This window comes from Carettochelys insculpta, chromosome 13 (genome assembly GCF_033958435.1).
Source record: "Carettochelys insculpta isolate YL-2023 chromosome 13, ASM3395843v1, whole genome shotgun sequence".
Taxonomy (NCBI): Eukaryota; Metazoa; Chordata; order Testudines; family Carettochelyidae; genus Carettochelys; species Carettochelys insculpta.
In genome coordinates this window covers 15,188,008-15,215,999 of record NC_134149.1, presented here as the reverse complement: position 1 = coordinate 15,215,999, position 27,992 = coordinate 15,188,008, and the positions used below count along the sequence as shown (strand labels likewise).

Below are 27,992 nucleotides of genomic sequence, written 5' to 3'. Positions count from 1 at the left end.
TAGCAACACATAACCCTAAAGAAAAGCAAGATTACATAACAAACAAAAATGTATGCAGAGTACGTTATTTCCCAACAGTAGTAGTACTGGAAGCACACTGTATTTATTTGGATTTACTTTCACTATACTGTACTTATGGAAAACATACCTAAATTTAATTATGCTTAAAATGCTGGTTATTTGAGAGAGTTCTGGATGATAGAATGCCAGATATCAAAGAGTTTACTTGTATACAATAATCACTGAAGATCCCTCTTCCCAAAAAAGTTTTAATTGGTATTATGAAGTCTCATCAGAGGATCATGACAGTTTTTAAATCAGTAAAAATCTTATCTAATGCAATGGCAAACCATCTATCACAGTACTATGAAAATCGGTGTCTGTAAAATATGTTAAATATTATCAATACATCACCAAGACTACACATAATGTTATGCACATTTCCAGATATTTTTCCTGATACTAAAGTATATGAGTGTAAAAAAATACCAAAAAGAATGAAAAGCATCAAGGTTAAGGAGCGCTTTAAGGAAATAACTCTTCCCAATGGGCCAAGGGTTAAAACTAGAAGCAACAGAATGAAACAATGAAAAACAAAATAAACCTTACTAAGACTCTGTAACAATTATGTCTATTATATCATGGAATATGCTCTTATGGGAAATGGTAGAAGACTGGACAAAATGCTCAGATACCCTAAAGAACAATTCAGCATTAATCCCAAGCGAGTGGGCCCAAGAAGGGTTGTCCCAATTCTAATTTCTATTAGAACCTTGTCTCAATTGCCTTCCTTCCAGGAATTCAAAGTATGAGCATTATTTAATGAAGTACATTCTTATCAGATTTCTAAACTTTCTGCACTTCAGACACACTGCACATTTCACCAATTCTGACAGCCCAGACTTTCTAATATAGGTACAAGAAGCGCTGAATGCTCTGCTGTCTCCAACATCAGAGTGCGTTTGTGAAGCCTAGACCCCAAGTTCAGTAAACCCGCTGCGTGCGCTCGCCCCAGGGAAGAGTAAGCAGGCCACCTCCTTCCCCGTATGCGGATGACCAATGGGAAGAAAGAGAAAGGCGAGGCGGGCGAGTGCTCCGAGGACAAGAACATACACAACCGGCTTTCCAGCAGGCCCCATTAGATTCGTGTGACGCACTTCAGTAACCCGACTCCCCTCCCCGATTAAGAGCCGGGGCGCGGACGCATCTCCTCCTCCTCCGAAGACGACCGTAAGAGAAAAGCAGAGTATTGAACCGCGTCCAGGTTATCTCTAGAGATCCCTCGTTACAGCCTACCAGAGGCAAAGAATCTCTCGTCTCAACCCCACACCTGATGGGGAGAGTGGAAGAGTTAAGTCACCGAGTCAAGCTGCTACGGAGACCAGGCTCCAAAGGCACAAACGTAAGGTGTAACTACAGGGAGCAAAAGGAGAGGAGCCCCCTGACCAGGGCATCATTTCTATTTACCAAGCTGAAGAGTGAACAGAAGAGTTTTACACCAGAACAGCCAAGAGACTATTAGAAACTGGGAACGGATTCTTTCTGCAACAGTTACAGAAAAGTTTCTAACAATGTTGGGGGAAAACCAAGTAACCCATTCGACAGACGTCCATTCAATTGCCACTGCTGGCGGGGGGCATCAAACAGCCACCCCGGCTACTTTCAGGGACAGCAGGTAACCCCTGCAACACCAATAGCTGAAAAGGCACCGTGGGCAGACCACAGAGACAGCGAGGGCACCATCATCATCGCACGCACAGGAATCGAGCGTTGTCCTCGGGCTGATCGCTAGAGGACTATGAAAACAAACATGCAAGTTCAGCGGAGCTCACTCCAGGCCGCTGTACCAGCCCTTCCACCCCCCACTCCTCGACTCTGTCCGCTCCATCCAAGGAGCCCCGAACAAGACGTCGGCGAGCGCCTACCCGGGAGCCGGCAAAAGACAAAAAGCTGGAAGGCGCTTCCTCCTACCTGGGCAGGGTTCAGCTCGGTTCAGCGCGTGCTGAGGCGAAGGAGGGGGCTCTGTGCAAGGCTGTCCAAAACAAAAGTGGCGCCAAAAGCCCCAGTAATCAGCCTTCTTCCTCCTTCCCTTCCCCTCCCCCTCCCAGGCCGGCTAGGGCTCCAGCAACACGCGGCTCCCGACGCCAGGCGCCCCGGGGACAAGTTTGCAATGGCCCCCTTTTCCCCAAGTGACCGGAAACGGAGTGCCCACACACGCTTCTGCGGGGGGCAGGCGGGAAAGCCGTGGGCCCAAGTCATGTGCCAGGAGAGCCGGAGCTTCCTCCGCAAAGGCCCTATACGCGGCCCCTTCAACTCCCGCAAAGCGGGGAAGGTCAGGCCCCAGGGCCTCAGTCATGTCCGAAAGGGGTCACGGCGCTGCCTGGGTTCCTATCCGAAGAGCCGTGCAGGGCGGGGAACCGCCTCGTGCGGGGCAAGTAAGTGGGCTGCCCGTCTGGGGGGGGGGGGGCGGCGTGCCCCCCAAGTCGTTGGGCTGAACGGGGCCACTGGTTCTCAGGCATGGACGCCCCAGTCGCGGCCACTCTCCAAGACGCGGGACCCCGGGGCAGCAGCTGCCGCCCCACCATTTTCTCCTGCGCGCCAGGCCGCCCCGCGCTGTGCCGCCGTTCCCTCGCTGGCCAGCGAGCAGGGCTCCCCCTCGCCCCGGTTCCCTCCCCTCGAGCGGGCCCGGCCCGGCCCGCTCCACACACAATGCCCGAGTCCTCCATCTTGCCACCAGCCCCTGCTCGGCTCTGGAGAAGGGGGAGGAGGAAGAGGAGGTTCTCCATTTTAGCTCGAGGAGCGCCGGGCCCGGGCCGCCTGGGGCCGAGGAGTGGGCGAAGGAAGGGGGGTCCTCCGAGAGGAGCAGGCAGCTAGGCGGCTTTCGGAACCGTCTCTTCCCCCCCTCCCCGCCGGGGAACGCTGGGGAGGGGGGGAGGGGAAGCGGGGGGCTGGAGTGTTTTCTCGGCTCGGCCCCACGTCCTCCATCTTGGCTGCCCTGGAAGTCCTGTGGCCAACCGGCCCGGCGCCCCACTCGGTCCCCCCGGGCCCCAGTCCGGCCTCGCCGCGTCGCCACACACTCGGCTCCCTGTCCCCCCTCCAAACTTCCAGAAGCTTCGCCGCCATTTTCTAACTTACCTTGCCCAGTGTTGGCGCAGGCAGCTCGGAGGCCCGGCCTCGCGGCTCCGGCCCGGCCCGGTTGCTGGCTGCGTGCGCCCGGCCCGGTCCAACAGCTCCGCCGCAGAGGGGTTTGGAAGCGGGCGCTGGGAGCGGGCAGGTTATTTAATTTGGCGGCGGCGCTGGGGATTGTTTGGGGTGTTCGCTGCTCGGCGGCTCGCGAACGAATGGAGGGCGCAGGCGCCACCTGGCGGCCACTGAGCGAGGCCGGCTCTTCTGAGCGTGGGGCGACATCTGCCGGCCGGGCCGAGAAGGCCGCCGCGCTCCCCTCCCCGCCAGGCTCCGAGCGGGTAAACAAGGTGGCGCGCATGCCTGGCCCTGCCTCCCCCCCACCCCCCGGCCAGTCACGCGGGCAGGGTTGGGCTGGGCACGCGCCCAGCTACGTCCGCGCTGGCAGATGCGGGAGCAGCGCCCGGCGCCGGGGGCTGGGCGCACGGAGGGGCTGCTGGGTAGGTGGCGAGGGGAGGGGGAGCGCGGCGTCCAGCTGCCGCAAGGGGCGCCCGCTCAGGTAAGCGGCGGAATTGCCACCTGGTTTAGCGCCTTGGCAGAGCCACGTCTGTGTTCTTACGTAGCCGGGGCCTGGCCTCGGGAGGGGCACCGACAGCCGCCCCTGGAGCTGCCTCCCCCCCGGCCTGCCGCCGCGTCTGTCAGCTGTGGGCTGTGCGTCTGCTCACTGGCTAAACTAAGCGTGGTTCTCCCGCCCCTCCCTAAGCCCTGTGCGGCCGGGCTGGGCTCGGCGCGGCCCGGCCCGGCCCTCCCTCAGCCCAACGGGGCTCGGCAAGCGCCGACTGGTCTGCCAGGCGTGGGGCGGGAACGTCGAGGGCTGTGCCTCCTGCGCTCCCCGGCTGTGTTCGTGCTGGTAGGAGGCAAGTGGCGCTGGTGCCCAGAATCCCGCCCCACCTTCCACGTGCAGGGCGAGCTTGACGGGGGGCAGCGCTCGCGCTACGGCGGGCCCTTGGAGCTGCCCGCAGGTGATGCGCAGAAGTTGCCCCCAGCCCTTCATCCTGGCTCTGCGAAGGGGCTGTGATGGGCAGCCGGAATCAGTGCCGTGGGGAGAGGATTTGTGCTGGACGACTATGGCCGCAGGTCAACTTCTGGTGCTGCTTTGCGGGGGCCTGAGTTCCTCTAGGTGGGGCACGGATGTTCTGATACTGGACTCTGCCCTGCAGCTGTGGGGTGCAAATTACCATTCAGGCGCCTCTTCCTGTGGCTGTTGCCATGGCTTGGTGCCCTCCCAGTCTGCCTTGGGAGTATTAGCTTCCTCTCATCTCTGGAGCCCCTGCCCTGGACCTGTTGGAGACACATGGTAAAGTCGGGCACCTTCTGCAGCTGAGGAGTCTCCCTGCAGGGGTCAGTGGTAAAATTAGATTGCCACTGTACTGCTTCTGCCAGTGCTGGATGGGTTGGAGACAGAAGGGTTCAGCTAAGGATTCTCAGCCAATATTCTTTCTGACCTTTTTCTCTAATGTGCTGAATAGTTTTTTTTTAACGTACACTACAGGTGGGGGGGGGGAGAGGGCATGGGGGGAAATAGCTGAGGGTGATCTGCTAATCAGCTGGGTGACATTTGACTCTCTTCTGAGTGGCCGCACAAACGTGCAGCTTAGGAACACTAGTCACAGCTTCCTTGGTCACAGGGGATGAGTTAGGTGTGTTCAGTGTGAGTGGCACCAAGCTGTGCTGCAACCAGGTGAGCACTGGCCCAATTTGGAGAACAGGGCAGATCAGCTAGAGTTGGTTTTGGAGTAATGTGCCCTAGAGCAGTCTTGGGATTTGGAAAAACAGGCTTTGGTTCAGGAATAGAGGTTTGAAAGGAGCCCTGTTTGTAAGGAGGCCTGGTAATGGGACGTTTCAGATCAAGAGGGGTCTGATGTGGTACAGGCTGAAAGGGATCTGGTGAGTTTGGGGAAGTTGATCTGGGGAGGGACATGGGTCTGGTCTAGTTCAGTCTGGAGAGGGCTGAGGTTCCAGTCTGGTTTGGACAGTTTTCTCAGTCCAGTGGCACAGCTGGTTCTGATACTAGTCTCTGTGACTGTCTGCAGGGAAGGACAAGCAAAGCTAACGTGAATGATAATGCTGTAAATAAAATGTATTAATTTTTTATATTTTTATTTTTAAAATGTTTTAACCAATTTTAAGTCTTCCCCAATTTCATCCAAAAATTAATTTGAGCCCTGGGAGTTCATATAAGAAATGCGAACGGTGAGATAGTTGGCAAGGTTCCCTTTTAGGGAAGCAGCTTGTGGCTGGTGAGTATTTAACCAGCTTTGGCTCTTGTTAGCAGTGTTTATCCACTGTGCTTTAATTTGTGTTTTTGTATAATGTTTATGTACACTGGTATGTAGTCTTTGCCCTCAGGTGATCGCTGCTGATACCCTAATGTCAGACACCTCCATCTGCAACTTGTACATTTTGTAAATAAAAGCTGTGTCAAAAACAACTTCCGTATCAATCTCCTCCTGTCTTTTACACTTGTTCCCCTGGGGGACTCACAAATATGTTTAGTGATAGCTCAGCAAAAGGTTAATTAGGCCCTACATCAGGGCAGTGTGAGGAATGTGGGATGAAACCCTTCACCACCATGAGGTAGATGAGTCAGACAGACACTTCTCTGCTCAGGAGGCTGGCAGCAAGGGTATATCAGCATGTTCCTTTGCTAAGTGCTTTAGGAAGAGAATTTGCTCCCTTGGGGTGGACAGTTGTGTAATTAATCAGGAAAAGCATTTTGGAAAGGAAACAAACTTCTCTGAAAATCAACAGATCTCCCCTAATAATGATTTTTTTTCACATGTGAACTGTGTCAGTAAGGCATTGGTATTGACCTAATAAGCAAGCTTCTTTGCTATGCATTGCAAGCTGTGCTGTGCACTCTGGTAACAAGGTCGGCTGTTTAGTTTTTTGTTTTTTTTTCCCATTCAAAGTGACCCAGAATTGACTGAAATGAGAGACACTGTTGGAATAAGAAATTTTGAGAGTGTATCTCATACTAATGTAATAAAACACTAAAGCACAAAATACATTAAATAAGAATTACAGAATGATAGTACAGACTTAAACTGATTAATATGAATACAATTACGTCAGATAATTTTGTATATAAACACTAGTATCTGATTTTCCACCTTGCCTTCCATAAGGTAGTTATAAAATTAAGTTACTGCTTAATTTGAGGAAAATGATTTAACTGATGCACAAATGTCACATTTTTTCATGGTTGGACTGTATTATCAACTGATATCCTTTCTAATGACCTCAAGTGTCAGCTTGTTGTATTTTGCAGAAAAGTTTACAATTTTATGTATATTAGGCATGGTCTACATTAGAGAATGAAGTTGATCTCAGATATTCAATTCTCGTTATGCTGCTACGGTAACTAGAAGTGATGTATCTGGATTGACTTTCTTCCCTGGTGTAGACTGGGGCTCTTCGGGGTTGCGTTAATGTTCCTTACTAGGCAAGATAGTGTGGAGTACCAGGGTCAATGGCTGAGCTCAGAGAGAGTGATTTTGCTGCGTCTTCACAGACACAGGAAAAATTGAACTCTGGAGCATTGTTCACGAAGCATAGAGGGCCAGGTGAGTAATTTATACCCCTAGTTTCACTCTCACTAACCCTGTGACTGATGATGATGGTGACATATCTTCTTGTTAAGTTCTGTCTTCCTCAAAATTTAATTTTTTATTTCTAAAAGTGACCTCAGTTGAAATAAGATTTTCCTTTTGGGCTCTGAATGTGACAGCCATTTTGAAGGTTTTCTTGCAGGCATGCCTGTAAAAGTTTAAAACCCCAAGGACACATACAGATGATAAAATGTGCAGGTAATATTTAAATATTAACCATCACAGAATTTAAGATTCATTATATTATTGTGTTATTTTTACTAAAATCAGAATCAGGGTTGGCAACTGATGAAAATTTTTATGTAGAAAAAAATTACAAACTTTTTTATGGACACATTATTACTTAATATGAAAAGGTTCAAAAGAACAAAAGTTAACTATGCAAGGTTGTTATTCATACATCACAACAGCAATATGGTTATGCTTGCTTAACCTAATTACTAGCCATATCAGCATCCTCCATGTTCTCCAGTTTGTGATCATACAGGGCAGCAGCCATAGTGTCAAATGTTGCTCTAGTAATTTCCACAGATCCATTTTTGATGATCAGTAATCCTTACAGCCTTGGAGTGGACAGTTAATTTCTTATATTTAAATAACCATCCCACTGCTGACTTGCCAGTGGGAGGCTGTTATGCCTGGCCTACTATAACCTGACCCCCACACACGTCCATCAGGAGAAGCCTGGAAGAAGTTTGTGCTACACGCATGTGTGAATGCACACACACACACAAGTTGCTGCTGCTGATGAAACCAAAGAAGAGTTCAAAGCCAGAGGCAGAGAAGAGCAGCCCCCCTGCCAGCCAGCAAGTTGGATAATTCCCCTCTTGGTCTCTGCCCTGGAAATTGTAAACTCCCTGGAACTTCCCTTTGGTGCTGATCTTGCCCCGGAGCCATAGGAGATGGAGTCCTCCAGTCCATTGCAAGGCTTTGTGGGTTTTTTTACTGATAGCCAAATGTATTTTATGGATTTTACGGACAGGTCAAATTTGAGCTGTTTTGCTGTCTGAATTTACTAACAGTTGGCAACCCTGCACAGAGGCCACAAGTGTTACAAAAAGGGGTGTCTACAAATGTTGAGTGGGGGGTCCTCAAATTATTAATCCACAGTAACGGGAAACAAGTTGGTTGATTATCAGTAGGTTAAAAAGTTAATTCTATTGAGTAAAAAAGTACTGAATTTCAGCCAGTTCAGGGATTTGAGTTTGCTGGTGTGCACCCTTCTTCAGCAGTTCCACTCTAGCATCACGTGACTCTTGGCCCTCTGGAATACTGTGGCATGGTGCCACTGTGGATTATAAGTAATGCTACTAATATTAGATGCAGCACAGTTACAACTAATAGGAAACTCTAGTAACTAATGTTAGTAAGAATTAGGTGTTGCTATGAGCAACACCATTTGTCATCTACTGGTGATGGAGTTTAGTGTTATGTATATTAACTGCTGCTAGTATCAAGTCTATTTCATCTGTTGACTTTTCTTTCAAATTGTAAATTGTAGCCAACAATAATTACCAGTGTAAGCATGTTATATAAAATAACAAGAAAATAATTCTACTCATCTTTGAAATATGACTTCATCTGGTGAACTTCATCTGGATTATTTTGTGTTGCTGGCCCTTGAGATACGCATAGTGACTTGTACATCACCAAGATCACTGATAGAACTCAATAAATAACATTTATCTAAAAACATCAGTGTATTTACAAATGATAAATATTTTGGGATACAAGGAGAATATGCAGTTTGTTACTTGTATATTTATTCCTTAAAAGAACAAATACAGTGATGGAAACATACAGAGTGAAGCTTGTCCCAGCCATTTTTGTTAATTAGTATCCATATAAAATAGAGGTATGCTAAGGGAATTTGATCTACTGATGTATATGCAGCATATATGTCCCAAAAATTCTGAAACATACAAATGTTCTGAATAAATCACAATCAAGATGCCAAAGAAGAGTTGAAAGAAAGCCCAGCAATGTGTGTCGTAGCAGTAACTTTCATATATTTCTTGTGATGAATTAACAAATGTTGCACATAGATCAGAGTATTGGTGAAATCCTGGCCTTATTTGAGATCAGTGGCAAAAATTCATATTCAATTCAACAAGACCAGGAATACACCTTCTGTGCCTTTAAAAAGTAAATATCCATAAAACAACAGTTTTTTTTTAATTTGAGCTCAGGCTCACAACCTGAAGTGTCACTCAAGAGATCAATAGTAACAGAGATAGCCATGTTAGTCTATATTCTATCAAAACAAAAAGGCAGTCCGGTAGCACTTTAAAGACTAACAAAATAATTTATTAGGTGGTGAGCTTTCATGGGATACACCCACTTCTTCAGACCATAGCCATACCAGAACAGACTCAATATTTAAGGCACAGAGAACAAAAATTTGTATACCTTGATAACAGTTTTTGGTTCTCTGTACCTTGAATATTGAGTCTGTTCTGGTATGGCTATGGTCTGAAGAAGTGGACCTGTCCCATGAAAGCTCACCACCTAATAAATTATTTTGTTAATCTCTAGAAATCAAGAATGGGCAATAAGTGGCTCACAGGCCAAGTGCTGTTCACTAGGCTTAGCTCCTGGCAGGCTACTGCACATTTTATTTACCTGTTCATCTGCAGGTCTGGCTTCTTCCGGATCCACTGGCTGCAGATCACCATTTTTGGCCGATGGGACTGCAGGACATGGTGTTCTGGTCCACACTGCTTTCCACAATTCTTACGGGCCAGGAATGGCAATCCACACCCAACAACAGCTGGAAGCACCTGTACCTGAAGATGTGCAGGTACATATAGCATCTGGTGGCCCACCATGGGCTAACTCTGGTGAACCACATCTGGCCTGTGAGCTACTTATTGCCTACCCTCCCCTAGATTTTCCTTTGCTCACATTCAGATATACCAGCATACTACTGCCACTGTATGATTTTTTTCCTCTGTCCCAGTGGCTGAAGCAATTGCCCTGGTCCTGAGACTCTTCCATCTTGACTGTTATAGTCCCCTGTCTGGCCTTGGTGATGGCCACCGTAAGCCTCTCCTGTCTGTACAAAACACAGCTACTAGAGTTCTTTTCCTCACTTCACTATATCTAGTCAGTTTTTTCAATGAAAAAAATTGCCCCTTCTTAAAAACAGAACATCTTAGAAATTATTTCATTTTTAGTTCAGAAAACATGGGATGTTGTTTTTATAGAAAAATTAACATTCCAATTACACAGCCAGCAAAACAGACATATTTGGTTAGTTATGTTCAGTATTCAGACAAAGTATATTCACCTTCAAAAATATCAGGACACCAGTCCAATTTTTTTTTAATATTAGCTTGCGATAAACATTCTGGTCCATTAAAAATGTGTCATTAGAGATTTCATTGAATGTAATATAAGCTCTAGAAAAAACATACCATAGATGGTGACACCACACTAAGTAGAGAGATGTAGTTCCAATATTCCTGAATAACATCTCTTTGAATATAGGTTCATTACTGCAATGATTATTCTTCTGATTTTAGTGGTTACATGACAATTACTTGTAACTGTGAATTTTTCCTAAATACTTAAGTAGCACAGTAATAATTTTCATATTCAAAATCTATTAAATCCCCAAACACTTTCCAATTTTTCCTTTTTTTTCCCCTCTATCCCCGTCTCCCACTCTCTAATTCAGTAGCAAAAGAGAAAAAAAGGGAATAAGGGAAGAAAAGGGGGAAAACTTGAAAGTTTTATACAGCAAATATTTGATAAAACAATTTCACCATGATTTTTTAATTAAAACCATTTCCTTCAGAAACCTACTTCTATAATGAAAATTTCAAAATGTTTTAAGACATAACTTCACTATTTTTGACCAGCTGTTATACTCTGCCCAGCTATCTACATCATTGACATTTTTAAATTCCTCTACTGCAAATCACATCAAATACAAACTTCAGGTGCTGACCTTTGAGCCCCACACAACTGCCAAGGCAGACATCTGAGACACTATTTCTTCTTGCGTAACCCTTGGCTACGTCTGCATGGGCAGCCTCTGTCGACACAAGTCACCGTCGACAGAGAAACCTTGGCAGTACCTCTGTCAACAGATTGTGTCTACACGTAAAAGTGGCTTGAAAGAGCAAGCTGCTGTCAACAGCAGCCAGACTGCCCTGCCCTCTGTTGACACAACAGCGGACCAGAAGTTCTGCAAACATTGCTGCCCGGGAGACCAGGAAGCCCTCTCTGTTGACAGGTCTGTTGACAGAGGCACTGTACCTGATGTGGGAGAGGTATAACACTGCTGGCTGAAGAGCTGAGTTTTGTTGACAAACACTCGACAGAGCACTTTAACTGTCTAGACACTTGGCGATTTTTTTCAACAAAAGCCCTGTTTTGTTCACAAGAGGCTGCTGTGTAGAAGTAGCCCCTGACTCCTCTACTCCATCCATGATGCCTACCTTGATAAATAAGTTTTTAACCTTTATTTCAGGGTATATATTTTTGTACTGCGTTGTGACCTCTTCACCCAGTTTGCCACCCTCTCTACTCATTGAAATCTTTCCTAAAAATCCGCTTCTTGCAAAGGACCCACAAGAAGTATACATTTATGATACGCATTTTTAAAACATTATTTGTATCCCTCATGGTCTTGTTGTCTCAATTTCTATATGCATTAGGTGCTTTAGCTCTTAAGTGGTTCAAGTCAGGGCCTTTTTGTGTATTGCACAATGTCAAGCACATTGTTGGTGTTCAGAAATAATAATAGTCTAGTTGCGTGAACATATCTAGTTTGGAGCAGTAGGCACCAGCACACCTTTGCCTGACTCTTCATTGTTTAAGCATCTTCTTTTCTAGTTTAATCACTGTTTATTTTGACTTTCTGAACAAGATTCATAGGCCGTGTCTACACGAGCCCCAAACTTCGAAGTGGCCACGCAAATGGCCATTTTGAAGTTTACTAATGAAGCGCTGAAATGCATATTCAGCGCTTCATTAGCATGCGGGCGGCCGCGGCACTTCGAAATTGACGCACCTCGCCGCCGCGCGTCTCGTCCCAACAGGGCTCCTTTTCGAAAGGACCCCGCCTACTTCGAAGTCCCCTTATTCCCATAATTATACCCTATGAAATATGCATTTCAGCGCTTCATTAGTAAACTTCGAAATGGCCATTTGCGTGGCCATTTCGAAGTTTGGGGCTCGTGTAGATGTAGCCATGGACTGTAGAACTAGAATCACCAACTTGAATATTCTGTCTACCAGTATACAAAGGGTAAATAACTCTCAGAGACTGGAAAGAACACTGGGAGGTTATATAGTTCATTCACCCAATACTGAGACAAAGCAGAGTAAATCTAGACCACCCCAAGCAACGTTTGTCTAACCTGTTCTTTAATGTCTCTAATAACAGGGATTCCACAGCCTCCATCAGTACCTTATTCTGTACTTAACTATACGTAGGATGTTTTTCCCTTTCTGTGGGGTAAGCAGATTCCTTCTTATCCTATCTTCAGTGGACACAGAGAAAGTGATCATTGTCAATTTTATAAATCTTTCCTCATAGGTCAGATTTTCTAAAGCTTTTATAATTTTTGTTGCTTTTCTGTGGACTCTATCCAGTTTGTCTACATCTTTCTTAAAGTGTGACCTCCAGAACTGGACAGAATATTCCAGCTGACTGAGGCCTTGCCAATGCTGAGCAGAGAAGAGTTACTTTCTGTGTTTTGCGTATGATGTTATTAACACATATCCAAATTATTTTAGCCTTTTGCAAAACTGAATCACTCCGGTGGACTGTTTGCCAGTTGTGATACACTATAATCCCCACATTCTTTACCACTGTATTTCTGTCTAGTCACTTCTCTATTTTTTATTTGTTCATTTGATTTTTCCTTCTTAAGGTCAGGAATTCAATTGAATTTCATATATGGTAGTTGATTTTTCAGACCAATTCTCCAAGGTATTAAAGTCCTTTTCAGTTCTGATCCCATCCTTGAAAGGTTTTGCAGCTCATTACAGCTTGGTGCCTCTGACCCTCTTTACCTCATAGTGGCACCCTGGAACCTCCACATGCACCACAGTTGTATGATTATACTATTGAATAAAGTATGCATGGTGAGGGTATCATTTAAGAAGTCGTGATTTATTGAACATTAGTATGCTGTAGAATTATATGTACTGTCATTGTGGTTGAAGTTACAAAGTGTTAGTCATGTGTTGCTGACATATGTTGTGCGATTGGGAGAATCCCACAGCTGGCCTTTCAGGAGAAGAAAAGAGCAATAATCAGCCTTAGTGTCCCATTAATAAGAATCCGCTATCACAGAGGCATCTCAGAGAAGGCACATATGTAATGAGCACTGCTTGATTCCATGCCACAGTTAGGATCTTTCCGGCAGCTGGAAGAAGTTATAAAAGAGAGACAGTGACATCATCACTTTACCTCTCTTCTCCAGCCCCAACTCTCTCTCAACAGTTGGAAGATCATCTGGAAGTCAAAGACTTTGAACTAGAGAAATTGGTTCTGGTCCAGTCTGTATAGTGAAGAATTGTGAGCTGTCTGTAATATCTATTCAGGTGAGAAACTGCTTGATTCAAATCTTGCTTAGACAGTTAAAGTTAGAATTTAGAGTGTGTTTCCATTTTTATTTCTTATGTAACCAATTTTGATGTCTGTGTCTACTCCTTATAATCACTGAAAATCTTTCTGTAGTTAATGTATGTTTTGTATTTTCCCTAAAACAGTGGGGTTTCGGTTGAAGAGCTTGGGGAACTTCTGCTTAAATTATAAAGTGGGGTGCATGTCCACTTTCCTTTAAGGAAGTGGCAAACTAATTAATGAGCTTTCATTGTTCATTGGCATCTTGAGCAGTGTAAAATGTCATATTGCTGGGGTACAGGGCTTGGGTGGTTGGCTGGTGCCTTTCTCTGTATGATTCATGAGGGGCTCAAGGAGCAGCTGGGAGTGAGGATCCACATGCTGATGTTGGAATGATCAGAGTGCTTGAAGTGGTGTTGCTGCTTGTCACTGGTATAGCGTTGTGAAAATCAACTCAGGCTAAAGAATTAATGGGTACAGTGGCCCCACAGTTCCAGATTTTACTTTGAGGATCCTATTAGTGTCTTCTACAAATTTTATACACATATTGTTCACTCCATTATCCAAGTCATTAATGAAAATATTCAGTTGTGCCAGACCCAAGAACAGCCAGTGGGGTGCCCAGAGAGAAAAAAATATCCATTATTAATTTGTGACCTTTGTGTAAACACAGTGAGTTTCCATGAATCGAATGGTAGGTAAAGCATTTTCTGTATAATATGCAGTCACCTAAATAAAATTTAAAAATAAATGATTGATGCAATCATTATTGCTGTCTAGTTATTCTATAAACTAGTTGGTACGCTCAAAATATATTTGAAGGGCCTAGGAATATAAATTGAAAGATATGCTATAATTTACTTCCATGAAAGTATAGCTATGTTTCCCTCTCCCCAGTTGTCTGGAAGGCAGAGTACAGACATTTCAAAACAAGTGTCTGTTATTTATTTTGGTATATTTCTGGAGAAAGGGAAAAGAAGGTAGAAGCAGACAAATGGGGATAAAAGTTAAAAGTATGGTGGGAAAGTCCTGTTGTTTGTAAGACTTTGGGTACACCCTGAAATAATGTCATGGATGCCCAGTTACAGAGCTGAATTCAAAGTGTTATTTTCATCTTTTACACATTGCAGTGAAGGTGCAGGTGTTGATCCTGAATATGAGCCTGCAAATATCAGTTTGGAAGTTGTGGATGAAGTGTGAACTAATAGGTATTTCATGTGCGAAAAACTTACAGCTAAATTTAAAAACTGGGCTTGTTATGCAGGCATGTTAAATGAGGAACATTAAAGACAGGAAGAACCTAAGTCCATCCATCTGCCCCCTACAGTTGTAATTGACTGGTCATGATACACCCACTTGACATTAAAACTAGCTATACACCCTGAAAAAAGCTTCTAGTGTACCTGAATGTGCAGTCCTCTGTCATTTTGCCTGAAACATAATAGGGTTACTCAAAGATCAAATAAGAAACTTTGATGATCGCACAGATCTACTGCAAAAGCTGATAAAAGCACAAGAGTGAAGCACTTTCAGCTGTAGGTAAAATCCAAATGTTATCATTAGCTCCACATACTTAGTCCATTGATAAAACAGTGAAGTTCAAATGCAGCCAGGTCTTAAATTTATAGCTGAGATATTTTTAACGTAAAATGACTTTACAAGAGAAAATTTTAGGTTGTTTTTACATATTTTTCTTATCTCTTGAGTCTCTCTTTGGAATTCATCTCTATGTGCTCTCTCTGACTGATTTTACTAGTGCATCTGGGAGTTCATGTACACGGAGCAGGAGGAAACTGGTTAAAGGTATTGCCTGTGATAGCATATCATTTTGTGGGAGGCTAATGGCTGAGATGAGAGTGGTTGATTGGCAGATGTCAGAGAGCAAGCAGTGGACCTTGTCGTGTTCTTTTAGTTGCTGGGGAGAAGCTGAAGATTGGTCTAAGGTTCCTTATGTGGTCTCTCGCATCCTACAAGGGTCTTCATTTCCAGTGTGAGATCAAGCATAACTATGCTAAAAAGGCCACGTTATCCAAGAATGACAAAGAAAAGAGACCTCAGTAAAATCCCCGTCTCCTCACACTGCATCTGTTATGTCCTAGAATGGAAAGTCCCATGCGAATTGTAAGGAGAAATCAGCTCCTATCGAGTTGTCGTCTTTCTATTCCCAGAACTATCCAGATGAGCTTCAAAGTCCATTTTTGGGGTAGTGAGGCCAATTCAACCAGCCTCTGGAACTGAGATGCCACAATATGGAGCTCTCATTCTACTGGATCCAATACCAGTGCTAATTGGATACAGCTGTTTAAAAAGACATCATAGAAGGAAAGTAAAGGCACCAGCACTAACCAACCTGGGAAGGAAACAAATCCTGAAATCTATACCATAGAAGACAACCATGGACACTACTTCAGATAGAAGGGACAAGCGAGTGCTTAAGGCCAGCTTCTCCAAATCATGATTTTGTCCCCACTTCCAGACCTGGAAGGTCAGATGAGGGTCAAGGGGGAAGAGGATGCAGTAACATTCAGCTACAACTCTGCCCACAGATAGATGTGTCTCCAAAAATTGGTAGCAATAAACTTGGTTAATGTCATTGTTTGAATTATCCATTAGGGTTCGTAGATAATACACTATTCCAATCCGTGGGGCAGCTCACAGCAGTCATAGAGTTGTATTTTCAGGCCGATGGCACCACGCCACTTCGCATCCAGGTTTTCTTCACAACTGGTCTATGTCTACACTAGAGTGAGCTGTCTATTGAAGCATGTGTTGGAAGATATATTCTGGCAAAAGTTCTGTTGACAGATCATCTCCACACACAAAAGTGGATCGCTCTTCCATTCTGGTCTATTGACAGCCTTCAGACTGTGCTGGCCACTTTCTCAACAGAATGGGTCCTGGAAGCTCACAGATGAGGTCACATGGCTAGCAAGCCCTTCTGGGGCTCCTGGCCAAGTGTGCCCTTAAAAGGCCCCTTCCAAACACCTGGTCCCTGCACAATAGAGGCTTTACAGCCCCCACAATGGACAGCACAGCACAGTAGGGAGCACATGCTGCCTGAGGGAGACCCTGTGTGGAGCGCCTAGCCATGGAGCCAGGCCAGCCCCTGGCCACGCGTGGATCCAGGCAGAGCTGCAGCAGCTGCTCTCCATCATCACAGCAGCTGTCACCCACCAATTCTGGAGGCCCATTCTCCCTGCCATTGTAGGGGCACCCACTTGTCGAACTCTCCTTGGGTCCTCAGGCATGTATGGTGGTGCACCACTAGCACTGACTGGTGGGACCACTTCTTCGTGGGTGAGTGGGACAACAAGCGTTGGATCCAGAACTTCTGAATGCAGAAAGCAACATTCCTTGAGCTCTGCAATTGGCTCACCCTCACCCTCTGCAGGGAGGTCACTCGCATGCAACCCACCATCCCCACGGAGAAGGTGGCCATTACTTTATGGAAGCTTACCACCCTGGATAGCTACCACTCCATTAGCTCTGTGCATCCCCAGCTGCTCTGGGTCGATTGACCACATGCACATCCCCATCTGTACTCTGGACCACAGTGCAGCTTGCTACATCAACTACAAAGGATATAACTCTTGTGAAACGTGCCCTAGTCAACCACTGTAGACTGTTTATGGACATCTACATTGAGTGGTCAGGCTGGACCCATGACATGCGGGTTTTCTGCAATTCCAGCCTGTGCTGGCAGATGGAGGCAGGGACCTGCATCCGCCACCAGGAGCTTATGGTCAGGGTTGTCACCTGCCATTGTGCATCATGAGAGATGCCACCTACCCCTCCTTCCCCAGCTCATGGGGCCATACACTGGCCCTGTAGACTCCACCCAGGACCTTTTTAACTGCTGCCTCAACCAGGTGCACATTCCACTTGAGTGTGCCTTTGGCCAGCTGAAGGCATGCTTTCGTTGTCTGCTCACCTCCTGGACATGGGGAAGCAGAATGTCCCCCCACATTGCAGGGGCATGCTGTGCCCTCCACAGTGTTGTAAAGAGAAAAGAGGAAGTCTTGCTCGGGGGTGGATAGCCCCCAACTGCCAAGCCCACAGGAACAGGGTGCAGATCCAAGAAGCCCTACAGGGGAGCTTTCCTGTGGGTCCCAAATGAGACTCTTCCCAGGGCACCTTGTCCAGAGGTCTCAAGTGGACAGCCCCACCTCGTTCCCATCATGCCCCTGCACCCCATCCACTGCTCCTCACCCCCTTAATAATGAGGGACATGGGGGTGTTAAAACAATAACTTCTTAAACTTTAAACTGAGTAACTAAGGTGCTCAAAATAAACATGGTTGCTGAAAACTATTTACAGTGTGCAGAAACAGTTAACTATATACAAGTGGTGGGGTTTTGGGATGGGGGGCCATGATCCCATGGTGGAGCAAGACCTTTAGGGGCATTGGCCATGGGACCCCTCCCACTGCGGGTGTGGGGTCCCTGTGGGGGCTGAGATAGACAGGCAGGAATGGGGGTGGGTGAGGTTCAACAGGCTCAGGTATAGGGGGGCAGAAGGGGGACTTGGAGGAGAGAGGGGCAGGCATGGCAGGGGGCAGCAAGGCAGGTAGCCATGGCCGTGATCTGTCCTGCCAGCTCGAGCACTGCCTGCGGGAGTACCAGTGGGGGGCAGGTAGACAGCCATAAGTGGCTGAGCCAACTGCCTCCCCCCAGTGCCAGTGACAGCATTCAGGTGGACCATGAGTTCAGCCCAGGACTGCACCCGCCACTCCTGGTTGAAGGTCCACCATGCATCCTCTCCCCACAGCTATCACTCCAAAAGTTCATTTTGGCACCACAGGGCAGCCAGGTATGCCCACAGGGTGTCATCAGCTGCTGTGTAGAGGTCCCTGTGGGTGCAGGGCTGGTCCTGCACTGGTGTTGGCAGTGACTTCTTGGTTGGTGCTCCAGGGCTGTCCTGCAATGGGGCTGGGCGGCCTCAATGGACTGGTGGTGGGGCAGGCCTGGTCCTCCGATGAGGCAGGTGTAAGAAGAAAAGTGGAGACAGTGAGCCCCTTCTGCTCCAGAGCCCTCCACCCACTGCCAGCAGCGGCTCCTACCCTGAGACATGGGATGAGGATATCCCCCAGTCAGAGTGGACCCTGCTGAACAGCACTGGACCAACTGCTTTGCTCCCCCAACCCCTCCACTCAATGTCTAGTGGGCTACAGGCACTGAGGGGTCCCCCCGTGGGTGGCAAGTAAGCTGGGCACAGACCAGCTCTGCCAACCCCCACTCTCGCCCCCACACCCAGCCCCTGGCACTGTCCACTGAGGAGGGTGCTGCATGTCAGCTGTGGGCATGCCTGTGTGCTGGGGCACATTCCTCCGTGTGGTGTCTGGGGTCAAGTTGTCACCCATGTGACTAGCCACCATCTAGCCATGGCAGGGGCATGTCCTTCCCTGGAGCTCCTTCTGTGAATAAAGCTGCCGAGTGTAGACACAGCCTTAGTGTTTAAGTTTCTATCCCAGCTCCAGTACTGATACATGTTCATAGTCTGTCCAACTTTCATCCATCCCTCCAGCACTCATTTATACAGAAAACCCAGCACCAACATTCTGATATTAAATTTTAATTGTTGCGTACACCAGTGGGCATGTGTGGCTGGCAGGGAGGTGGAAGCAGTGAATATGTAATGTCTGTAAAGTGCCAGTTAAACTGCCGTAACAGACTAACAGTGGGCATAAAACAGACATCAAAACATTCCTGATCCACAAAGCAGTTAGTCTACATTTTAATGGAATGGGTCGTTCTGTTAATGACTTAAGAGCCTGTGCTTTATTGAAGAATTTCCAGTCTGCTTTACAAAGAGAAGCTGCTGAACTCTTTCATATTCAGATTCGACACAGTAACGTGGTTTGAACCAGGATGCAAACTTTCTAGGACGCTATAGGGGCTCTTTGGCATACTTGGCTTAACCTAATTCTTGAGACACACACACACACACCCCCGCTCTTTGATTTGCTCACCTTGATAATTTTTTTTCTGATTTGTCAACTTTGATTACTGTTTTGGTTTTCTATGCCTTAAATATTGAGTCTGTTCTGGTATGGCTATGGTCTGAAGAAGGGGGTCTGTCCCACGAAAGCTCACCTAATAAACTATTTTGTTAAAGTGCTACTTGACTGCTTTTTTTCCTGCAGAAATGAATAGAGAAAGCAAGAGGCTTTCAATATTAACATATCTTCAAATAAGCTGTTAATTTTAACCAGCTGGGTAAATTAACTTAGTAACAGTTGGGAAATAGAAAGCATGTGTTCCTTTTTCCAGTGTCCAAGCCTAAATATCTGTGCTTGTTTACAGTTACATCAGTCCTTCATTCCTGTTATTTTCCTCAAGGCTTAGAACTGGTCTCCAAGGAATTTGGCTGCATATTTCAATGAAACACTGAAAAAATCATTCATTTTAAAAATAATCTCCCTAGTTCAATCAGTCAGTATTTGATGACTGTGATTACATTCTTATGGTTAGTTTAAATGCAGGACTAATTACAATTTTAAAATTTGCACCTACAGAGCAGCTCTCTTTCAATCAAAATCTATGTTTGAACCCCTTTTTTGTGAAATATTGACTATTATGAAAATCAAGAATTCTTCAAAATAAAAACATCTGAAATAACTTAGAGATCCAAAGTACTTTTCAACAGTTAGACTTAGCATGAGTTTAAAATGACATTCATCTGCATTAAATGTATCTGAATAATGTTTTGGAAATTCAGTTCTTTACAGTTCAGTATTTTAAATGATAGGTAATAAATATCAAACATACCCAGGCTGCTCTTAAGTACAATTCACATACCATGCAATCCAAATATACTCCCTTGCTGGGACTTGGATTTACTAACACAAAACTTAATTTTGATAGCCAAATTCTGCTCAAATCATTTCCCTAGAATGGCTACTCAGAGTTTTTCCTTCTGTCTCGTAGGTTTGACCTCTTCTCTAACAGGCTTTACTGAATGGGTTTAAGTTATGTCAAACAGCCTGCTTCAGCAGAACACATTTTATTTGCCTTGATTGTATTGGGAAATATTAAATGAGTGAGCTATCTCAAACGAATGTTACCAGTCTAATTGCAAGCACTTATTTTTCTTCATCAAAACAAACAAAATGGGAAGATTTTTCAAAGGCACAAATGGGAATTTAGTGCTGAACCCCCAGTCACTTTCAACAGGCATTGGGCACCTATTTGCCTGATCACCACCCATGATACAGAATCATCCACAAACATAGAAATTACTGAAAAAATAAGCAATAAAAACACATTAAAACTGGTTTTCCATGAACAGCTTAGTGATTCAACTAGATAACATGTAAGGTAATTAGATTCATCGACTTCAGTGGGCCAACTTCTACATTCCTCACTCAGAAAAGTCTCATGAACATCAGCAGAACTAGTACAAGTAAGGTGAGAAAGATTTGGCCATACATGGACAAAAATACAGTTTCTTAGCTGCAGTATTATTGTAGCCATGCTGCTCTCAGGATATTATGGAGATATTAGAGGTACCTTTTATTCAACAACTGCTGGTGGTGAAGAGAGAAGCTTTAGAGCTACACAGAGCTCTTAAGATCAATTATATTCTATTGAGTCATTCACATTTACCATGTTTATTAAAATTAATTAGTAACTCCATTACATTATATGTACAAAGCCAAGAAACTACAACTAATGCCATCTTGTGATTGCTCTTTGCATGTAAAAAAAAAATCACACGACTAAGTGGAAATGTTTATAATACACAATCTACTGACAATTTATAAAGTTAAACTAGAATCACAGAACAGTTAGTGAATATTTTACATGATCACAAACATTTAAAAAAATAAATTTCAGTCCATTGGACTATATTTCATGAAAGTTTTTACAAAAAATTACTTAAGCATCACTAATCAATGTTCAAAATCAAATACATCATTCAGCTCAAAAATTCTGAAATATATCAACGTGTGGTAGTACAGTCCATTCATTTTCATAAATTTGGAGGTTACAGTGTTTGAGAGAGATACCATCAGCTAAGTGTTACTTAAATCCAAAATTCAGACTTTTAAAACAGGAAAAGAAAATTAGAGAACAAGACTTAATACCAACAGAAATGTTATAAGCTCAAACAGGTATCTTGAAAGTCAGAAAAGGAATCTGACTAGAAGCAAAAATGAAATTTTATAAAATGACTCGCTGTCAAATTGAGTGAAATACATAAAATAAAGCTGCATAAAGGGCAAGATGCAAGTTTAAACTTTTTGATTATGAAAACTGAAGGATCTGTAGAGTATTACCGGAAAAATAAATTTATGCTGATGCTATCTCATTATGCCCATGATAAAATAACCTAACGACAATTACGCTGTTTAATTTTTAAGGTGAGAACACACAGTGTTCTTAAATCAAAAAGTAAGTTCATTCTATTAGTGTCTCTTCATGTATGCAATCTTTAAAAGAATAGTAGAAAGGTGGAAAATATTGAAATAAGAAAACAGATGGACTCCAGAACAGAAATTCTAAGATTGACAATTATTACGGAAATGGGGGACATGCAATCTTGGACAGATTTTCCACATTAAAAACAAAAGAAGAAATGGGCAAAGAGAAAAGGGTAAAAAAAACCATCCAGCATAGACATTGATTTGTGAAACTAAGACTTCTGTCAAACATAATGTCTGAATTACTGCAAGCTAACTTGAAAAAATAAGGGCATTATAATATTTTTCAATCATATTTAGTGCCTTTGTGAAACCAAAAGCAGATTATTATATATGTATGTAAATAAGATGGACAATTTCTAAATTTACAAATAGTACATCTAAGCATTTTATTGGGTCTAATCCTGCAAACACTTACGCACGTGCTTCATTTTACTCAGCAGAAGTCTCACTGAAGCTAAGTTTTAGAAGGGAAGGACTGACTCAATGAGACCAATGGAACTACACACACACACACGAATAAAACTTTGTATGTGCATAAAAGTTTGCAGCATCATGCTCCATCTCAAACTATACATATCTTGCCCTCTTTTACCAGATTATATACAAAAATTGGATTGCTAGAAGAATATGCTTTTAAATAAGAATTACTAAAATATATGTGACTGAATGCAGAGGCATCATCTGGGAAATATATCAAATTTTGAATATGTACAAATGTGATGACAAACATGGGTTTGAAATATGAATGTTTTGATTATCTAGGAATTCCAAACAATATCATACCTGACCTATAATTCCCTGACTGGAAATAGTTTGCCACAGGATCCTCAAACAAATTCTCATCGAAGTATAACAGATATGAACAAATTTTAAATAAAATGGTTTTAATGTCCTGAGGCACCTGTACCAGAAAGTTTCATTCTCTAGCTATCAAGTCAGTTCTCCTACTGTTAGCAATTCATGCAAAGCTTTCATGATTTGGGGGGGGGGAGGGGAATCCAGATTAAATCCAATAGTTTCTCAAACAAATGCTTTTGTAAAAAACCTGAAAAGCAAATCTAGTAACTTCAATCTGAAAGGAAAGAAAAGAATAATATTTTGAAATTTTCTCTCCAAAAAAAATCTCACTATGCAAAGATTCTTCAGACTGGAAGCAGATGCTGAATCCTTATCTTCCAAAACTTAAGCACTAGAACATTTTAAATTGCCATCCAAAGAGATGAGACTGGGAGGAAGTCCTGCATATGATTATGTATTCTCTTGAGTCAAGGGCATTATAGTTGTAAATGTTCTTTACTTTTTACATTTCTAATTGCAATATATCCTTCTCCAAAATGTGATCATGCAAGATGCTAAGAATCCTTAATTCATTCTGGTACGTGAGTTCCTCTGTTAAGAACTCTCAGCACTTTGCAAGATCAGCATCTGTGGCCTAGTCTATGGTTCCACTGGAAAAATCTATTACAGATAGCAAAGACAATGTTAAACAATACTGGAAGAGTTATTGTAGTATATGTCACCACTGCCTTAGACAACATCATTTGATAATGTATAAGCAATATTATTCAGCATCTTTTTAATATACACGTTGACTACAATTCTTCAATATAATATTTTATTTAAAAAAAGTTTATATTCATTCTGAAGTAAACTTCCAATGAGTCAGTCTAATAAAGCAGTTCCTTGCAGTGTTTAGGTATGTTTTTGTGAACAGGACCAGAGGTTACTGCCTGGTTGGGAAGGGGTTATAGACAGGGGAGACCATAATTGGGAATTTTTCAGATGAGGGCAGGGGTGGGAAATACTTCTGGGGTAGTTTAAGGATCTTTCTAATTACCAGTCTAGAACAGATATGCTTTAGGTCAGTCTTGAGTTGGAGAAATAAATGGACTTAGTTCAACCTAAATACTGATTACACTATTGCTTCTGGAATGTAACTATGATACGTAAATGACATGAATATACTTTGTTAAAATGAAAGGTGGATGTGAAATGAGTCAATTAAAAAAACACTTTACAGGACTAGGGAAGACTAACATGCTCAAAAGGGGAAATGTTTAAAAGAAAAATGTGATGAGTTTTGTAATTTTTTCTGTCACATGAATGATTTTTAACTAACTCATACACTACAGAGGCTGTGAAAAGGTCAGGAGATTTAAAAAGTTCCCATTTTTCCGATAAGAAAAATAATTAATGTAATTGATTAATGTTTTACTGGGCTAGAAAGGGGCTTAAACCCAATTAAGAGATCAGACAGTCACTAAAATCATCAACATAAAAACAAAGTTACAAAATCTTTTAGCTATTTATTTCTCTCACTAAAACATCACTACTCCTCAATGTGCAAATATCTGCCTTCTTCAACAGAAGCTAACCTTTAATATTATAGGTAATAAAATTTCAGCAAGATTAATGTTCAAGAAAACCATGTCTGGATTTTTGCCACCTCAACTTTGTAGTTTATTTCCTGCATTCTATTCCCTTTCAAAAAACTTGGCAGAGACCCAAGTAGAATGAGATTAGATGACAAATTCCAGCCTACATTGTTATTAGCAGCACAGTTTTTAGTCAGTTTTTGACCAGGACCAAAGGTTTGTCCATATCATTTGATACAAGTGAGTAAAATAAAAGTTAAGGAACAAAGGGCAGAGGAATGAAGATGCTGCAGTTGAATGTGAGCGCTACAAGCACAAATGTAGCAGCTTCTGATTATCAGTTCATGAAATTTTAGGGCACTAACTGAAGCTTTGGTTTTTATAATCCGAAAATTGTAGACTCTCCATAAATACATTTGTTCTTCTACAGTGCTGAACAACCCAACGGTTTGTTATTGCAATATTGTTTTAAACAACCTAACAGTAAATATTAGCACAACACAGCACTGTACATATGACTAATACATAAAAATTTTCTGTCTTTTTGTAATAACCATGCAACACACAGGGCACTTATCAACTGCTTCAGCACATTCCTTACAAGCAACCAGATGGCCACAGGGAATAAAAACTACTGAGATGTCTTTATCCATGCAGATTTTACAAAGCTTCTCCTCCTGTAAACGTCTTAACTGTTCTTCTGTGCTCAGCTCTGAGGAAAAGGGAAACACATGGAACAAGTTAACATGCGTAATGAAAAGTATCAGAGAGGTAGCTGTGTTAGTCTATAGCTTCGAGAACAAGTAGTAGTCTTGTGGCACCTTATAGACTAACAGATATTTTGGACCATGAGCTTTCGTGGGCAAAGACCCGCTTCATCAGATGCATGAGTGCAGGGGGTGTGGTTTCAGAGGGGTATTTAAAGAGTGGGATCCCAGTAAGAGGGAGGGCCAGAGCTGAGAAGGTCTATTCAGCAAGGTAGAAATGGCCCGTATCAACAGCATTTATCAAAAGATGAAAAAACAAGTCAGATCAGATGGGGATGTGAGCCTTTTCAGAGTCTGATGGGGAGATATTAACACAAACTGCTTTTGTAAGCTGGAAGCCACTCAAAAATCAAATGGAGAGAGAAATCTCTGAGAGGCAATTTATTTGCAAATTTGACTCCATTAACCCTGGATTAAACAGACTGGGAGTGGCTTGCAGCTTACAAAAGCAGTTTCTCTGCTCTGGGTGCTAATATCTCCCCATCAGACTCTGATAAAGGCTCACATCCCCCGGTCTGATCTGACTTTGTTTTTTCATCTTTTGATAAATGCTGGTGATACTGGGCCATTTCTACCTTGCTGAATAGACCTTGTCAGATCTGGCCCTCCCTCTTACTGGGACCCCACTCTAAATGCCCCTCTGAAACCACCAACCCCACTCATGCATCTGATGAAGCAGGTCTTTGCCCACAAAAGCTTATACTCCAAAATATCTGTTAGTCTATAAGGTGCCACAAGACTACTACTTGTTCTTGATACATAATGAAAGTCTCTCAAACTACCTTCCCCATACCAAGAAAGAACTGTTTCTATGACAGGAATAGATCTCCCCCTTATGAAAAACCCATGTTAAGAGATTTCAGACTCAATCTAGAGTCATCATCATTGCACATATGGGGAGAGAGATTACACCCCCCCAGTGCAGCAAGCAAGGAGTTTAACCCTCTCTATATACAGCTTTAGAAGTACCTCCAAAAGGCTTTACACATGGGCTTCACATTGTTAGCTGCTGCCAAACAGTTTTCAGGGGATGGAAAGAGAAAGACACTCATCTATACAGGGGGCCATGAGCATTGCTGACAGGATAAAATTGTCATGAACTGCAGAGAATCATAATATAGAAAAAACAGATTCCTAGCCATAGTGTTCACTTTATAACCTCTTTATCACAGTGAACTGGTATAAACTCAGTGGATCAAAGCAGAGATCTCTTCTTCTTTCAACCACCGCTCTGCTCCTGGCAGAAGATTAAAAGCTCCAGTTGGGATGCCGCTATTACCTGCCTGATTGATTCCCAGCTTTGGCCATGGACAAGTCATAAACCAAAGCAGCCACCAGCCTCTCTTACCTTTGCTCTTCTTAATCTCACAGGCACTAAAATGTTAAAGTCTTTAAATGTAGGTGTACGTGTGTATATAGTCATATGATACCTTACAATATGTGCCTAGAGTTGTAGAAACAGCTATATTCTGTTCCATTATTTGAGAAATATTGTGTCAGACTCCACTGTAATACTATATATGTAGGGAGCAGAATTATGACCGCAAATGCTGACATTACATATGCATTACCCAGATTTTAATGCTTAACTCATTAATGTTTTTGTTTTGCATCTGCCAGTAAGGTGCTGTGAATGGAGTGTTAAAGTAGGTAGTGGTGAGAAGGAAGTACTATTGAGATGTAGACAGAAAAGGGCAGTCTCTAGCTCCAGGCTGTGGTTGAGAGGGGAAGTCTTGTGTACCCTGTCCTTGCTTGCACTGAAAGATTTAGCCACAAGATAATGCATTCAGAGCTCTGAACTCCAATCCACAAAAGGAGAGAATACAGAGCTCTGAAAAAAAAAGCTAACAGATCAACTTGACACCTCCCCCAAAAACATTAAATAGGAAAAAAGGTGTCATGTGCTGCGTAAAATACTTCCTAAGTAGAATTTTTTATGCAACTAAAGGATACACAGAGAAAAATGATTATTTTCTTTTGTTATAGGCACAGAGTGACTTTGTTAAGAATTAATTTAAGAAGCTGTACTACCGAAAGGATTGAATATACATAATTTTATAATATGGAACTAAAATAACGCCTTACTTGAAAAAAGGTCTGTTTTTATGTGGAATGCTACCTCCAACTTGGGGACAGCTCCCCCAACTAATGCATTATCTTTACTGCAAAACCATCCTTAAAATTTTAGTTGTGATGCCTTCTTGAAAAAAAACAACCTATCACATTGCCAGCATCTAAGCCATTGGTGCATTACCATGCTGACCACCACTGTTGCCTTATAAAATTCTCCATATGTCTGAATCCAACTGTTGTCTCTAGTCTTACACTCAGATTGTCAAGTCTTTGGGACAGGGTCTGTATTTTTAGATATTATGTCTGTATAGCACCTGGCACAATGATGTCTTTGTACATGACCAGGCTCATAGGTTACAATACTTGTAAAAATATTTATTTTATTAGTTAACAATTCAGAGCTTTATAAGTCAAAGATTAAAGGACACTAAAGGTTCTCCATTTTTACTTTTTGCCATTTATTTATACTGGACAATTGACAGCACTTTGTGTACAGTACATTTCATAGCTTTTTCTGTACACTAAGTTTCCCATCTGCTATGAGAAATATTCACCCAAGGGGCAGAGGGAGAGATGAAGAATTGACACACAAAAAAGCATGAATATTGGCAAGGGAATTGGGGAGCAGGTATATAATCTGGAACTACTTTTACCACACCTAAAGTAGACAGTGTGTATCTGAATGCTTTATATTGTACTATCATTGGTAGGCTGTTCTTTTCTAATATAAAGCAGAATACTCACATGCTCAGAGTTTAGCCCCAAAGGTCCCAGGTTCAAGCCCACCTACTGATGACTTGGGTCCATCTCCATTACCTACGACTACCCTACTGAATTCTTGAAAGACTACATATATTAGACATTTCCTTTGTATTAAAGCAAGACTGCATTTGAACATGACAACAGCAATGTGCCACTAAGATATTTAATACAATCTGTTACATAACATTTTGCATCTATGTCTTGAATCAAAAA

The 27,992-nt window shown here is 43.2% G+C and overlaps 2 protein-coding genes and 1 long non-coding RNA gene across 8 annotated transcripts in view; 1 reads left to right on the top strand and 2 right to left on the bottom strand.

Moving 5' to 3' along the window:
• The window catches only part of STAG2 (STAG2 cohesin complex component), a 214,849-nt gene extending 211,578 nt beyond the window's left edge, over positions 1-3,271 (bottom strand). Inside the window, exons 1-2 of one of the 2 annotated variants that reach the window (XM_075007427.1) lie at positions 3,136-3,270; positions 1,972-2,032 (exon numbers count right to left, since the gene is read on the bottom strand). The gene's annotated coding sequence lies outside the window, so the exon portion shown is untranslated. Of the gene's footprint in view, positions 1-1,971; positions 2,033-3,135 lie in introns of both variants that reach the window. The other variant, XM_075007426.1, reaches the window with a different exon arrangement.
• LOC142019973 (uncharacterized) lies at positions 1,109-27,992 on the top strand. 2 transcript variants are annotated; one of them, XR_012647250.1, is made up of 4 exons: positions 1,109-2,435; positions 9,431-9,594; positions 13,235-13,355; positions 26,117-27,992. It is a non-coding gene; the product is annotated as an uncharacterized LOC142019973 (long non-coding RNA). The 2 variants fall into 2 exon arrangements; XR_012647249.1 differs by lacking the exon at positions 9,431-9,594.
• XIAP (X-linked inhibitor of apoptosis) overlaps positions 20,971-27,992 on the bottom strand; it is a 35,838-nt gene continuing 28,816 nt past the window's right edge. For all 4 annotated transcript variants that reach the window (XM_075007431.1, XM_075007430.1, XM_075007428.1 and 1 more), the window contains one exon: positions 20,971-24,889. In XM_075007431.1, the coding sequence (XP_074863532.1) occupies positions 24,696-24,889 (194 nt within the window). In that variant the 3' untranslated portion in view covers positions 20,971-24,695. The remainder of the gene's footprint in view (positions 24,890-27,992) is intronic.